General features: G+C 35.4%; 1 protein-coding gene across 2 annotated transcripts; it reads right to left on the reverse strand.

Moving 5' to 3' along the window:
- Nucleotides 1-817: 817 nt before the first annotated feature.
- LOC103961630 (vacuolar protein sorting-associated protein 41 homolog) lies at nt 818-13,928 on the reverse strand. Of its 2 annotated transcripts, none has more exons than XM_009374201.3 (19): nt 13,565-13,928; nt 12,538-12,807; nt 12,277-12,456; nt 11,165-11,425; nt 10,196-10,328; nt 10,014-10,104; nt 7,234-7,336; nt 6,089-6,192; nt 5,885-5,978; nt 5,592-5,747; nt 5,447-5,509; nt 5,202-5,267; nt 4,639-4,839; nt 3,593-3,670; nt 3,378-3,497; nt 3,192-3,272; nt 3,009-3,094; nt 1,630-1,711; nt 818-1,539 (listed from the first exon to the last, which is right to left on the reverse strand). In XM_009374201.3, exons 1-19 carry the CDS (start codon nt 13,823-13,825, stop codon nt 1,096-1,098), a joined length of 2,874 nt encoding a protein of 957 aa, XP_009372476.2. In that variant the 5' UTR covers nt 13,826-13,928; the 3' UTR covers nt 818-1,095. The 2 variants fall into 2 exon arrangements, with proteins under 2 accessions (XP_009372476.2, XP_009372475.2); XM_009374200.3 differs by having other exon boundaries at nt 10,196-10,331.
- Nucleotides 13,929-17,098: the final 3,170 nt, after the last annotated feature.

Below are 17,098 nucleotides of genomic sequence, written 5' to 3' on the forward strand. Positions count from 1 at the left end.
TTGTTTCTAGAAAATCATTTTCTTTTGATTTTGATTTTTTGCTCACATTTTAATCGAAAGTGGCATGTTTTGTTTCTAAAAAAATCATTTTCTTTTCATATGGATTTTTGACTCACATTTTAATCGAAATTCGATAACAACCTTCATCTTTATAAAATGACTCCAAAAGACGTAAGTCATAAAAGGAAAGATAAATGAGTCTTATCTTCACTTTGAACTATTTGCTTCAAAAACATAGCTGTAAGAACGAAAGTTCAACCTCAAGATGTGATAAGTCCACATTGGGGTACCAAATGAAACAACTCCGTCCATAAGAACTCTTACTGCAGGAAAAGAAAAACACTTCGAACTCAATAGTTAGAGACAACCCAGCTTTCCTTGTAGCAATAGAATAAAACTACTTAAATTGGATGAAAGTAAATCAAATCCGGAATATTTATTGACAACCTATGAGTTCGGTTGAATCGACGAGAATAGCCAGAAACTAAGTGTCATCTGATCTGGAATCAAATTGTTGACAAGTTTATGTCCGGTCCTAAATCACTACTTGTTAAAACGATGTAATCATGGTTAACAATCACAAGTGATTTCCGACCATTAGATCAAATGAACTGAAGATGATCAATGGCCAAAAATTATCAAAAAGGTGTTGAGAGGTAAAACAAGATCATGAATAGCACCATCCAGAATAAAAAAGGATCACTAATCAACTGGATAAAATGCTGTGAATTCTAATGTTCCTTGAGGAAGACATAAAAAGTAATGACAACAAACAAAACGTAAAATTGCTTCTCCGACAACCTCCACTTCCCGAATATTGTCACAGCCCAAAGAACCTCTAACATTAGCAATGCAGGTACATATCAACTCAAACAAACCTGCAAAACTTGCACTAAAGAAACTAGCCCGGATGGCATCAATCCTCAAAAGCTAGCCAAAAAATAAAAGCCGCTTTCCACAATATGTATATCTATGATACAAGAATGGACCACTATGAGCACAACAAAAGATAAATAAAGCCTCACATAGAGCGTGCATTAAAAAACTGAACCAAAAGAAGAATAAGCATGCAAACATTCACATCACGCGCATGCATCACTTCACTCCACTGGCAGCAGTAGTACATAAGATACAACGCATACGGGAACCACCCGGTTGGGTATCATCACCACCATTGTCATCCACATCACTGTCGCCATACCCATAATCGTCTACTCTCTCACTAGGAGTGGCCACACTCCCTTTCATTTCACTCGTATAGGTGGAATCCATAAGACAAGTCACGTGATAAGCATGACAGCAAAAGAAAACAATGACATTAACACTTTGTATAGAAAAAGGATCGAAACACATGCAACACCTTGCACCGCCCCTGGGTTTTGACTTAACCTCCATACTTCTCACACCTGCCGATTTTTCGATCACCTGAGAAGCCCTACTATCATTTCTCTTTGACCGTGCCTCATCTTCTTCATTGCCCAAGTAAATTCCATGTGTTGCCTCTTTGTAGTATTTGACCAAGAGGTTGACAATATCAGCCTGTTTTCCCAATTACACCAAATCGATAATTTTTACACTGCTCCGTTATTCAAATCAGAGGCAAAAAATTTACATGGAAAACAGGAGTACCTTGAGAATATCATTGCACCCATGCCTTAAAGATGTTTCAGTCCTGTAATTGGTGACGATTTTGACTAGCCGATCCCTGAGCCTGAAAAATCAAAATTACAGAAGGTTAATACACATATTTATGTTAAAAATACTCATAAAACTTCATGTTTACAACCGAAAAATATCGAAGTTCTGCATGTATACAGATGTACACAGTTGCACCTAATGATTTGCAACATCAATTTGGAAGATGCAATGGTGGAGCTTAATTGGGACCACTAGAAACTAGTAACACAATTTTTCAACAATTACTAAGTGAAATCAATTCGTAAATGTTGGTAGCTGATCCCAACTTGGTCAAAATGGGACAATCTAATGCTCCTATTTTAATCAATAATAATGACTCATAAGCTTCTCAAGAAATATATCCAAACAGAGCAACAAAAATTACAAACACCGAAATAATAGCAACATATATGCATATCCATATACAGTTCCGATCTAATAATGACCTGACAACGACTATATATCTCAAACTGTCAACCATTCCTTCAGTCACTGACCACTAAGATGCATTAAGATCACCAGCTGAACATCCTAGTTGTTCATATTTGCTATTCCACAATCTAAGTCCTTATTACCTCATTCAAGAATCAAAACACTACACTCTGGCTATCCGTAATCTCTACTTGTGTTGGCACAAATGGAACAATTCTAATATATATACTTTCACCACCAAAATACAAAGAAAACATGATAGTTCTTGAATTTGTGATAATCACATACAAAGTCAAGGAATGTCTATAGAAGAAAAGGAACCATCTCTACGTCTGTGTTTATTTATTTATCTAATTTAATAGGAAATAATTATCAAAAATTAAAAGGGTGGTGCTATCCACACCCCTTTTTACCTTCCACACACGCCCCTCTCGATTTGCGGTTGTCGAATCAAATGAATTGAGGAGGATCAAAGGACATAAATTAACAGAGGGTACATAGGAGGTAAAAAGAGGTGTGAATAGCACCACCCAATTAAATCAAGCAAGGCATGTACTTTTGTATCTACAGGAAATCTAGACACGAAGAGGCACGGGTCAGGGTTTTAACAAAAGAAGAAACATTATTACATAATCAATGCTATAAGCATGTATAACAAACACAATACTTTACTACCATATCAGTCAATGGAATCTCCAAGATGATCAAAATTTATAGAAGGCCCAATATCAACATTATGGAGAATCCAATGAGTAGGCCAATACCAACATTTCACTCAGCTTAAAATACCAAAATTCAAACATGCTAGGAATTCTATAAAAAGGGAAGAATTCCATTAATTGATAAGAGATGGAATACAAGAAAGAAATACACCACCACAATATTCTGATCTAACTGACCTAGGAATCTCCAATCCGTTGGGAACCATATTCACAATATAGAGAGGATCTAGGTTTCCAACTGTGTGCTCCAATAACACGCCCACCTGTAAATTAGTAGAATAAAAAAATTAGAGGATACTGAAGAGGACTTGCAGCAAACTTTGCATAAATACCAAATCTGCGGGCTAGCCGGAATAATACCATTTCAGGTTTATCAAGACACTGCTGGATTAACTCCTCCCAGAGTTCATCATCATGTTGCATATTTACAAATTCTACAGCCTGTGTGCACAACCATAACTCATCTTGTTATTGCCACAATTCAAAGTGAAGAGATAGCAAATAACCCCAAAGGAACAACTAAAGACATGTTGTAAGAATAGGTACCTCTTCAATATCCCCAAGTTTATTTATGATTACAGCAAGGGCTTGTTTAGCATTTCCCATTCTTCCAAGAATGAACACTTGCTCCCTTAAAAGATCTCTTCCAATACAAATTTCATATGCCTGATAAATATATATATATATATATATATCACAAGTCAATGCATTGAAGAGCATTTAAATTTCATGATAACTGATTATTTATGAACTGTTCAAACCTTCTCCAGGGTATAATGTTGACTACTACGAAGAAAAGGAAGAAGCATCTTTGGATCATATTCTGCATAAAGCTCTACCTACCACAATAAACAAATGACACCACAAGAGTTAAACGGCATGCACACCAGCTATAGATACAATTTCACCACTCGGCACAACATAGTTCGAGAACTAAATACAAGCTCTTGCAGGAGAAGTAATAGAACAAAATAAAAATAAATACCTTAAGAGATTCCTATATGGAAACTGTTAAAACAATTATATGGTACCAATAGCAAAGACCTGCAGTTTCAGCTTCAATCTTTCACTCATAACAAAAACATGAAAACCAGCATTATAAAAGTCCAACCCTAAAAGGGAAAACCAATTCTTTCTTAAACTTGGAAATAGTAAACAATCTTATAATGTCCGATATAATCACCCCGAGCGCATACGGATGTATTAGGATACAACTCATAGTACCCAAATTACATGAGAATGATAGTCTTCTCTACAACGGGAAATGACAAGGCAACTATCATGGTACCTACCATGCATTTAGTTAAATTAGAAAACAAAACTGTTTAATATAATAACCATCTGAAATCCTAACCAAAAGCTCCCATAAACCTAGTTGATTACATTTGTCTGCCATAAATCAGTTTTGCCATTATCTTGATAAGATATATAGAAACTAACACACAAATTAAACCCTATAAATTATGCAATCGTAGTATGAGTAAGTAGGGATCGTTCTATTCCAGGGATTAGAAAGGGATTCTAATCAACACAAATTAAACTTATAAAACTGAAAACTAAGTTAAACTAACAACAAAACAATGACTGGGGGGATTTTGGACGAATTTAATTCAAACAAAAGTAAAGTGGAGCAAGTAAATTAAGTTGTGAATGAAATATGGTTGATATCCAGAAAGATTCAACTACGTTTTGCAGGAAGTTGATAGAGTTAGGCAATGATCAATTAAGTATAAGTAACTTCATAGCCCATACAATGAGAATTTCAAAGAACAGAGGGCAACTAAATTATTTTAGCTTTCCACAATACCTGCATATCATGAAATTCTTTTCCAGAATGAGGATCTGCTTCAAATAGTGGATGCAAGTATGCATGCAAGAAATATCTGGAATCACACTTATCACTTGCATGCAAAAGTTGTTTAACAACTTCAGATGGAGTTATTAAATCCTTGTTTTGGATCAACAAAGGAACTGCCAGCTTGCAATCTAGCATCATTAACTGGACAACCTGAAAACACAGGGGTGACAACCAAGCACACAAAATTAGCATGGCCGAGCATGATAGTAATAATAAAACACCCATAAATTGAAAATTATTCCTCTCTTATTTATCAATTACACACATCCCCAACCCCTAATATAACATTAAGTAGGTAATATTGATGTTTTCTATATTAGAGAGAGAATGACAACACCATCATTGATATCAGAACCAACGTTTCGGTGAAATTATGAAGGTTACCTCCTTGGGAAAATCACAAAAAGACCATTATTAATGTTGGAAACATAGACATATATATGGATAGCAGTAAACAGAGAAACTATAAATTCCAATTTACAACTTATAAATTGTGAACATATTTACCATACCTTTTCCCTAATAGAATCATACAAATTGTGCTTTTCAATGAAGGAAAATATGTCTGGCTTCAAAAGCTGTAAATCCAAAAAGATCAAAAGAAATTTCCAGTTAATATCAAAACACAGTAATTGATGCAACAGCTCAATTCCCAAATTACATTAAGAAGATGTTAAATATTATGTAATCAATTCTAACTGTCGCTGTGCTTTGTGAATAAAGGTGTTGCACGTGAATATGCATCAAGAACACCTACATCAGCATATTGTGCAAATGCTTTCTCATATTGCCCATCAATCTCATACAACACTGCCAGTGCCTGAAAAACGGAAGCGATGTCAAAAAAATCAGAATTATCATAATTAAAAACTCATATTCCAAGTAGATAATTCCTGACTGACCTCCTGAAGGGCATCTGTCATGGACGATGTATTAAGCTGAGGTTCTATAGCTGAGATAACAGGCAATGAAGAGTAGATCACGGGTGGCCAAGATTTAACAGTTGACAAAAGCTCCTTATGAAAAGATGGATTTGTAGCGAGAGCTACAAGAGCAACCTTAAAGCACAGAGAAGAAAAGATAAATAAAAAAAAAAAAAAAAAAAAGATATCAAGCCTTTCTTGGTTGTCAAATAAATGATTTTAAAAAACATGTAGCAGCTCACACTGCAATTAAAAATGTTATCCTCACAAACCTCATAAGCAGTATCACGAAGTCTTGGGTTTTCCGTTGGAATGTATGGGACTAATACGGGAAGCTGACGCAAATGAGCAAAGTGGAAAACCCATCTGTGAAGCACAGTCCGCTCCGAGTTATTTGGACGAATTGCATGCTTGAATTTCCAATTATTTACTGGGAAGATTGTAAAAAATGGGTCACAGAAAATGATAGTTAATACCTTTCCCATGCCGAAGCAGATCCTCGCAACAATTTAGGACATACAGATGCGGCTTCAGCATATTTTCTTTCCACAATCATATGATCAAGGTATCTAGAACCAACCTAGAGAAACAAAGGAAAATTAAGCAAACTGTGCAATTAACTAAATCTACAGGAATTTTAACAGTGGAAGTATAAGGGAATAAGCTCATGAATTACATAACAAAGCCAAAAAATCTTACAGAGCTTCTCCGTAGTTTTTCTTTGGTTATATCTATGTTGTTTGTCATTTCCCTTATTGTTAATAATCTCATAAGACCAAGGTGCATAAGAAACTAAGTGATCCATATTCATATATGACACAACTCGCTCAAGTGGACTCAATGTCAAAGCTAAGAAAAAGTGGTACTCCATAATTTTAGCCAGAAGGCTAAAAATTGAGCAGCTAAGAAACTTGTCGATATGGTAGGTGTTTTAATGTCAAAGTCAATATGGTAGTTGTATCAACAGGAATATGGCCAGGGACAACCAGAAATTTTTTTCTAGTGGACTTTGAACAATGTAAGTAAAACTATTGACAAAATTTTTTTGGAGTAAAACTCTTAAAGAAAGAGTAATCCAATAAGGGACACAAACCAGTAATCACATCATGTGGTAACTAGAATTCACTTGTTAATTGTAATAGACACATAATCTGTTACATAGTCTGGTAAGAAATAGATACGCCAGTATGACTTAAGGGGGAAAAAACCAACAAAAAAACTATCTTCTCTATATAAATTTGACGCACTTTTTTTCTTTAATTCCTCACAGCACAATTCACTAAACTATGATTTTGTCAATAGCATTTTTTTTCTATAGAAAGACATTGTATTTATAATAGTGTGAATGAAAGGGAGTGTTTTGGGTAATGTGTGCTATCCGTCTCCTTTACACATGAGTACTTGTTCTCCCAACAACAGGAAAAAAATGTGAGTTGGGGAAGCTACCCCCAGTGCGCCTTAGCTGCCTCTGTCCTTGATTATGGCACTTAGAAACTAATTCGAAAGTGAATGCTACATGTTACTTGAGGAAGAAAAGAGCTCCTATAATGCACAAAACATAATACAGACACTGCTACCTTTTCTCTATTGTAATATGAAAACGAGAATGAATTGATAATACCTCATCAAGAAGTTCACTCCGTCCCTGGCCTGCTTCAACTGCAGCCAAAGCTTTTTCATGCCAACCATGTTGAAGAAGCCAAGCAATATGATCTTCAGCATCTCTGAAAAGAATATATACATCCGTTTCTTATCAAATTAGCAGGACCCGATTAAAATATCTTCAATTCTGTAGATTTTATGATTGAATAAAATTCAACGTACTCTCCTCCACTTAAGTACCCCTCAAATTCTTTTCAAATCAATCTCAAAGACATAAACTAATGCGACCACTACACAAGTATTGGAAAGAATTACAGTGCCAATAATCCATTTAAGCTCATTCCCTAAACATCCTCAAGTCATGTGTCAAAATAAGAAGGCAACCATTAGAGGGGGGGATGTACAAAACATAAAAGTATGGTAAGATATGATGAACTAAATTTAAAATAAGTTTACCAAAAAAAATTAATAGGAAAAGTCCCATGATTTAACTCACAATTTTACTACTTGTTATTCTTAAAAAAAAGAATTAAATGCAGATTTTTAGATTGATATTCTTTGCCCTTTCAAATATGGGACTAGTGGTTTTAGCAAGTCATAGGCTGAGCTTCAGGTTCTAAATTCAGGAGATAACTGAAGGTGATTGTGCTCTATGCATCTTTACCGTATGCCCCCCACCCCAAACCTTTGTTTTTTTAACTTCCTATAAGCCCAAGACCTCAGCAAAGGCTGGGACTGACAGTGTGAAAGAACCATATCCTCTAGAATTGTTCTGGATATCCCTAACCTTAACACCTCGATCGGGGCTTTGGCAAATCATCTGTCCTATCAGCCAAGGTTTCATTTGGATGGAAGAATTGAGATTTGATATTTCAGTAGTTTAATTGGACCTTGGACGTGGACTTGATTAATCAAAATTCACACATAAATTTGATTATTAAGTATATGAGGATTATGAATCTGTCATTCCCCTAATCAAACTTATGGGCTTTCTACCATAAGGATGCTCACATTTAATTTAAGAAAAAATTTCCGGGATGCAATTCAATGATCGGAACCATTCAGTTTTTAGATACTCTTTCAAGGATTATCCGTGCCAAAAATCAGCTATATCAGTAACCGTTTAGTCTGATTATCCGCATTTTCATTTTAGCTTTATGTGTTTGGTAAATTTAAGATGACCAAACAGTTTTGGATTTGGACAATTTTTTGCATGGATGACCCTTGATTGATGACTTAAAATATTGACATCCTTATTGTAGGAAGACTGATCAAACTTGTATTTTACTAACATTATAAAATAAGGGGGTTTTTTGGTTAAGGAACAAGCATTTGTTGATAAAAGTAAACAGGGACAAGTTGTGCATCATTCCTTGTGATCAGTCCTGGGTTTTTATCTTCTTCTGAAATTCTTCTTCGTCTTTATTATCATAGTCTATGCTTCTTGTTATTATCCTTAATTCTGGATTCATAATGTCCAATTTTGCTACTTCTTGATTTCCTTCCCAATATTTAATCGGATTTTCTACCCAAACTTGTGTTTCTTCTGCAATTCTAATAAAATCTTCTAATTCAGACTTAGTCTTTTTAAACTTACTTTTACTTATAAATATCTGTTCTTCATTCTCGTCAATCATTTCATCGTATGAGAAGTCTTGTTGGTCTAGATCTAAGTCTTTTTCTAGTATTTCTTCTAATTTGCTAAAATCATTATCACTTTCTTCTTCATTTATGGTTATGAAACTTAATATTGATGAAATATCAAACTGCAACCCAGTAAAGCTGGAGGAGGTTCCATTCTTAAACTCTCCCCTCATGCCCCTAAATTAACGTGAGAAAAGAAAAATAATTAAAAAAAATATGAAACCATATGCCACCACCTCGACTTCCACCACTTTCTTGCACCTTCTTCACTGATGCCAGCACATGTTTCGTTGCCAGCGTCTCCTCTCCACCTACTCCTCTTTATTTCTGACTCCCTTCCACAGATGACACCTACCGCACATCAAAGGCCTACAAACATGGAGAAGCACGTTTGCCCATCAGGCAGAGAAGGGGTGGCGGAGGCGTTGGACATGAACGCTTTGAGATGAAGAGGGAGCCTTTATGTTCTATGAACGGTGTTTGAATGGGGAAGCCATGGAAGAGAAGCCATGGGTGTGGGAAGAAATTTTACTTCTGTTTTTTTTTTTTTTTAATTTCTCAATTTTATTTCAAGGTGTAATAGGAATTTCAAGAATTTTTCCTTAAAAGTTGGGCGTGGAAAGAGATTTATTGGGTTCCAATAAAATTTCCCATTGGTTTTAATTTGGAGTTCTTATTCAGGGTTAAGATTATTGTCCCACTAAAATTTAAAAGAAAAAGATAAAGAAAGCGATAACAAGATCTTTCTTTTTGTGATAAAAATGTTCTTAAACCATGGATGAGACGATGACACTAGATCATTCCGGGCCACAAGCACCTAAGTTTAGATCATTAACGAGAACTTATTCTAGGAAAGAAAATCCAAAACTAATCCCAATAAAACTGAAAAGAATCTAAAACCTTATAAATGTAGGAAATCAAAAGACTAAAACCCTAAATATTAAAATACTAAAACCCTAGAGATTAAAAGACTAAAACACCCATTGATTTAGGAAAGCCTTCACTTTGGCTCCGCATCACAAAGTTTTATTAGAACATGGAGATCAATTCTTCAATATTAAACTCGAGAGTCAATGGAGAAAATTATTGTTATGTATTACAAATGTTTATATATTATCGACTCTAGAGGCACAAATAGAAAGAGACACTACTGACCTTGGTTTTGCAATGACTACATCCTTTGGGGAAACAATATAGTACAGTGGTTCATCACCTTCAGCCCACTGGCCGCCAGCATAGCTGCTACCTAGATTCAAACTAAAGGGTTTTACAGCTATATAAATGTAAATTATTCTGCTATTATTTGACGATGACATTCAAAGATAAAGTATGTTAACCTGAGAAAGGAGCGTGAGCAAGGGAATAGTCCTTTGCCTTGTAATGTTCAAAGCCATGTACAGGTAAGGCATCTGTTGAAAGTTCATCATTATTCCATGTTACAATACGTACTTCTGGTCTCTGTGCATTTCCCTGCTTCAAAATATTATAAAAGTTAGAAACAATAACAGGAACCAGTCATAGCATGACTTACAATAGAAGATGAAAAGTGGGTAACTTTCTATTTACTATACAGTTCATTAGGTATAGGTACAATGCTAGTTGACTAATCAAAAATATTCCCCCAATTGAATGTGATTCTGTCGTACATAAATGGAAAATTTAACAAAATTCCCCTACAAGGGATTTACAATATGCTCAAATTTTCATGTTTTACATATTTGTATCCATAGACACAGTATCCTGATATATAAAAAAAATGAATAATATTGCATAACAAAAATGTATTAATTAGATGCATGAGAATGATGTAAGAAAAAGGTGAATGATGTTCTATAAAGATAATGTGTCTGCTAGACATGAATGTTAATTTTCACTTTTCGTAACACAATTTAATAGTTCTCAGGGTCTTGTTTAATAGATCTCAACAAAATCTTTTAATAAATATAATTTCATCAAAAATAGACATGTATAATGAATGGTTTGGTATTTGAAAGTTGTTTAAGAAAATTTAATGGCATGTTACTTTTTGGATTTATATTTAACGAATGCTGTGTTTGACTTTCCTGCTTAACTTTAAAAGTTTAAAGGCCACCAGACTAAGCTAACAAAAAAATTTACATCAGGGACCTAGATCTAATAATCCCTTTTTTTCGTAGAACTTACTCACATAAAGCACAGTTGAGTCAGCATAATAATGGAAACTGAATAAAGTGAGGGAGGAAAATCTTGAAAACAAAAAAACCATAAAAAATGAAAATTTTGCACTGACAAATTATTCTACCAAAGAACAAGGAGGAAAAAAGTACCTGTCGTGATGGAACAGAGCTGCTAAATTCCTTTTCACCATCTTCTTCACCAGGGATATATGCTAGAATGACCAAAGTATCACCAAAAGGGGCAATCCCGGAAATGAAATAGCTGGTCTGAAAGGATGCCACAATATCCACCTGGTTCATACCAGACATTGGGACATGCTTATATGTTCCATTGGTGGCTCTTGACTGATTTGTTTTTATCGATGTGATTTTGATTGATGTTCCCCAGCCAATGACCAACAATGAGTCATCCTGAATATGATGAAGTACAGTGAAAAATAAGGAAATGACACCACAACTACTTTATGTGAAGAATGAAGAAGAAAAGGTTGTGCAAATAGGAAAGGAAGCTTAGCTGGTACTTTTCACATCAAAAAGTCTTATCTATCATGAAGCTGATTTAATAGGGACTCCGGGGTTAAATCAGTATTGAGATTGAACCATTAGTCCTAGAGTTATAAATGCTATAATGTCTAGAGGTAGAACTGGAATCTTACGATTTTTCTGTGCAGACGCTTACATTTCATTAGTCATGTCAAGTCCAAAGTTTTTCTAGGAGTTATGAGAGCATTAGGTGAATTTCCCTGGGTTCTACATCAGGTTTTCTTTCAATACAAGCGATACTGGGGGAGGGAGGATTCAAACACAAGAACTTGGGTGCAGAGGTAAATGCTCTTAAACACACGAGCAAGACTTGCAGTTTTACATCAGTTGTTAAAGGAACTATTAGATACCACTATTTGAGATTCCCATTCCTCCCAATCTTTTATCCAACCCTTTCCCAATTAAGCGCAAACATTTTCTACTAACTTTAGCCCTTAATTACCCTTGAAACAGGCATTACAATCCCAAGATTACCTGTTGCCCCAGAACTCCAGCAATACGCCATAATGTCCCTTCTATACTTTTCAAATCTCAACCCTATTTCATTACTTAATTAGACAAAATCCCTAAACTGTAAAACTTTAAAGTTCAAAATGCACTACAGAATCACCCAATACAAGCACTTTACGCAAGTTGCACTAACATGCACCACATCAAAGCTTATAAAGAGTGGTCATGTGTGCAAGTAAATACTGTGAGCATGTTACTCTTTCACTAACCTGCCAAAATAAGTGAGGGAGCAAAAGCTCAGGACGTGGGCTTCCTCGTGGCCTTTCAATGAATGTTATACGTTGATCATTTGCAGTATCGTACACTTTAACACCTGCATCATTTGCCCAAGCAATGAGACTTGTTCTCCACTTCACTGCATGTATAGGACCTTCACCAGAGTGCAAAACCTAGACATACATTGCCTTAAGAAATTAAAAACATACTCGGAAATCCTTTTAACAGGCTATAAGTATAATTTTAGTACAAACCTGATCTTTAAAGCCCAGCCATCTTTTTGTATTAAAATATAAATGACCAGCTAAACCACCAGCTACGAATCTTCTAGATGATTTTCTTGCATAATCTGGGTCTAGTGCAATAGCCTTCATTGGGCGATGATACTCAAACTTCATTTTCTCATCAGTGAAAAGACTATTTATTACAACAGACCCATCGTCTGAACAGCTTCCTATAAATTCACCTTCTATGTCGAAGCTAAGATCATTCACTGCAGCAGTATGAGCAGGGAATTCCTTAACCTGTAAAGAAGCCAATCAAGTACATGATATTGGCATATTGCCTTCAATGATAAATCAGGCGCAAAATGCAACAGTATATCAACCTTAACTGATATAGCGTATTAACACCCATACCACAAAATATTTAGTATGGACAGCGGAATATAAGAACTGTGAGTTCAAAAACTACCTACAGACATCCCAAAGAAATCATCTTTGCAAACAATGCACAGATATTGCAAACTACCTACATTGCTTGTCAAGGTTAAACTTTGCATTCTCGAATCTATCGCATAGGTAATTTACCCATCAAACAATAAATGTTTTGAGTGATGGATTTTAGGACAAGTAGAGTTAAGTCACCCTACAAGAAGTATAAGTTCACCATAGTTGAAAATTCAATTAACACGCCAACGTCTGAACACGAAATTAAGAACAGGAAAATCAAAAGAAAAAACTTTATAACCCCTGCATATAATTAACCAAATGAAATTTAACTAAAGTAGCTTTCTTTTCCATTTCCATTTGAAGCTAATTGCGAAAACCCCATTGACCATCCCAAAACTAAATGCAACTGGGTTAAAACCCGTACATTCAATTCCCAGTAAAACAGTGAAAATTTCAAAATTACCAAGAAACCCAGATCCAACCAGCTCAACTTCAATCCACAACCTACCAAATCCCCACGAATCGCACTAACCTACCGGTCAATGCAATAATCCCAACCACGATCATTCGAAAGACGAAAATTGAATTGAATTCAAGCTCAGTTCCTCACCTGATTTCCGAGAAAATCTAGAATCTGAACGGTGCCGCCGTGAGTCCCGAGCGCGATCATTCGTTCCGCGACGGCGATACAGGATGCCACGTCAGTAGCCAACAGCGTGGGAATGCTACCTCCCATTCGCTGGTACTTGAGCCTCGGTTCCTCCTCTTCCTCCTCCTCCTCTTCTTCCTCTTCCTCTTCTTCTTCCTCCTCGCCCTCTTCCTCTCTCTCATCGTCTCCTTCGACGCCGTTATCGGGCGGAATCGGAGCCATTGTTATGTACGTCTTCAGCTCTTCTCGTGGTTGTTCCGTCGCCTCGGAGACACAAAGGTGGAAGAATGATTGAGTTGAGAACTGGGAGAGAGATCTGTTTGGTTTGAGTTTCTACTTCCGAGGTATATTAATTTCCAAGGCGACAAAAGAGGGCCGCAGTTCTGCTGTCACCAACTTGGTGTCTCTTTCATGTCCCCTTTCTATTTCATTGACACGTGTTCTCCTACTTATCCGGTAAACGTGTTAGGTCTTATTACGCAATTGGGTTCTGACCGCAGGGTAGAGTGGTTGTCGACTGCCGACTAGATTTTGCGGGTAGCTTATTCATTGGGCGTGTTGTCGCTGTCGTGTTCTCTTGGACTCCCATTTTGTGGTTTATTCTTATATTAATTTATTTTGTTTAAGACTTAACACAATTAACAGTTCTGTTAAGTAGAATGACACATGTCGACCAAACAGAAATAAGACATGGATGAGACATAAAATTGGGACAGCAAACCAGCGGCCACAAAAGAGTAGTGATGGAACTCGATATGCGCCACCGGTATAGAATGTCATTTTATAGTATGTTATGTGTTGAGTCGAAAATTTTGAGTTTGATTCTTATAGACAATGAGTTGGAAATTTTGAGTTTTAATACAGATATGGATTGATAAGAATTAACACGTGGACATAAGGAACTCAACAGGCGAAATGCCCTCCAAGAACACGTCGGACTATAAGCTCACGATTGGATTCACATTAAATACTTAAAGGGTGGCCTCAATAATCTCACTTGATATAGAAGACACGTCTGTTAGACTCATGTGTGAGATATTGTAATCCAACTTACAAACCATTTAACTCAGCAAGTTACTGGGCTTAGATGACTTAAGGGATTTTTTACCTAATTAAAAATTTGATAATCAAGGAAATTATCTACTCCATCCAACTAGTTTTTGGTTCAAATCCCGGAAACACATGATGTATTCCGACGAAATGATATTGATTTTAGGAGGACTAGCAAAGTCTGAACTCCTCTACAAACATAGAAAGGCCTCATAGAAAGATAAGCCCAAAAAGTTGAAGAATAAATGATCTTGCTGGATCATAGATGTAACACCTTAACAATTTAAATATATAAAATATAATATTCATAATTATGAATATGTGGAGAAAATAAAAAATAAATTGATTTATGGTCAATATTCTAAAAGACGATAGGCGCTAGTCGGGCGACGGGATGAATCCTAGCATCTAGGCAGACTAGGTGGATTTAAGTAAATTTGTTATATATCATATAAATTTATTCAATTTATTATATAATATGTAAATAACATTGAATAATATGTTAAAAAAATTTTAAAGAAAAATACACATGTCTAAAATTTTAGACTTATTTTTTAGTTTTGTATCATTATCTAAGCCATTAATTTTGTTGGGCCTTTATTTTAATTAACAAAATGCAAGATTGGGCTTGTTTTAAATTTTGAATAGGATCCTAACAAAATACCCCAAGGCTGTCTAACCCATTTATCCTATTAAAACATAAAATTAAGGACACTTGTATTTATGGGTGAAATGACCATCTTAGTCACCGACTCACCTCTAGAAAAAAAATCCTAACTAAAGCTGCTCGCTTCTAGAACCATGGCCGCCGTCAGCATATCTGCAATTGCAGATGCATTCTCTCTCTCTCTCTCTCTCTCTCTCTCTCTCTCCCCTCTCGTATACCGTCGTCACATTGAAACTCGGTTAGACATGACAGTGAGACCCGGAAAGACAAGACGGCGAGACGCAAAGCGCCTAGATTACCCAATGTTCGACTACTTCTGGGTAGGAATTTGTATTTTCCCATGCCGCCCAGATCGTCCAACTTCCTTCTCGCCCGCCTAGCGTCCGTCTTCCCACCTAGGCGTCCGCCTTACGCCGCCTAATTGCCTTGCTGATTTAATAAACGATTTCGGGTTAATAGTGGCGGAGCACTGCAGTCTAGCACCTCGGCGCCATCTAGAGAACACTGTTTATGGTTATGAAAAATTTAATTGAGGATTTTTAAAATTTTGTTGCCGGAAATTATTATAATTTACGTATTTGTATTATTGAGATTTTATATTATTTTTTTAAAATTTATATTAATTTGTTTGAAATTAGTTTTAAATTAAACTTTATCTCTCCATTTCTGATGTGACAACTCCCCATTTTTATTAATTGTTGTCCTATCAGATTGTGCCACAAAATATTTTAATTAATAAGAAATAGTGTATTACTCAATCAATACTTACTTTTTTATACAATATATTTGACACCATTTTTTCTGTTAAACTTCACTATAAATTCATACAACATTTGAAAATATTTCATAAAATACTACGAACTTCGTAATCACTTGAACTTTCATCTCATATCATCAAATTTAGTGCAATACTAGAGCAAAAATTTTGATATTTTTTTGTATGTTATATGTTAAATAATAAACCTAATTAAATAATAAATCCAAATTCTCAATACAAGTATAATTGTTTAAGTGTAAATGGATACTTATTTATATGTAAATTTACTTAAATCCGTTTAGTCTGCCTAAGTCATATCTAGAAGCATAGGTGCTAAATCCCAACCTGCCGCCCGTCTAGCGTCTAGCTACCTTAATTAGGATTATCCGATGTTAAAATACTGGATCTACCACTAGTTGTAGGGACACAAAAATAATTATATGTTAATGTGTACTTAACATTTTGGATTCTTAAAATCACCAAGCCTTTTAGTATCATTCTAAATTGGTCTCAATCGTTTGATCATGCCAAACAAATATCTAATCTATTAAAAATGTCATACATGTTAAGTCCCAGTTAAAATCTATTAAATTTACTAGAGGTTACTTTGTCTTTGAAATCAATAGAAGATCATGTAAGCAAGCATAGCCTCCACTAACTAACAGTCACCACCACCCCCATCGTGACATCACCTATAAACCCAACGCAAAACCACCAACTCCATCCTGCAACTCAAGCCGCCAACATCAAGAACAATGTCATAAAGGTTGTTGAAATAGTATGGACTGTCATGATTTGGTTACCACCATCTTCACCACGCAAATAAGAATTGGAAGCTTTATGAGTTGAGAATCGGCTTATGAGGAAAACACATGAGCAGAAAAAGCTCCTTGAAAGCCTATATGAAATCTTAACCCTCTCTTTTGTTAGAAAATTGTCATCCTAATATAATTTCAATTGTGTTTCATATTGTATAATCTATGTTTGAAATTTTGATTTTAAGGCAACTAATATCAATGTT

The sequence above is a fragment of a genome, unplaced genomic scaffold (genome assembly GCF_019419815.1).
Source record: "Pyrus x bretschneideri cultivar Hongxiangsu unplaced genomic scaffold, Pyrus_bretschneideri_v1 Contig5, whole genome shotgun sequence".
In the NCBI taxonomy this organism is placed as follows: Eukaryota; Viridiplantae; Streptophyta; class Magnoliopsida; order Rosales; family Rosaceae; genus Pyrus; species Pyrus x bretschneideri.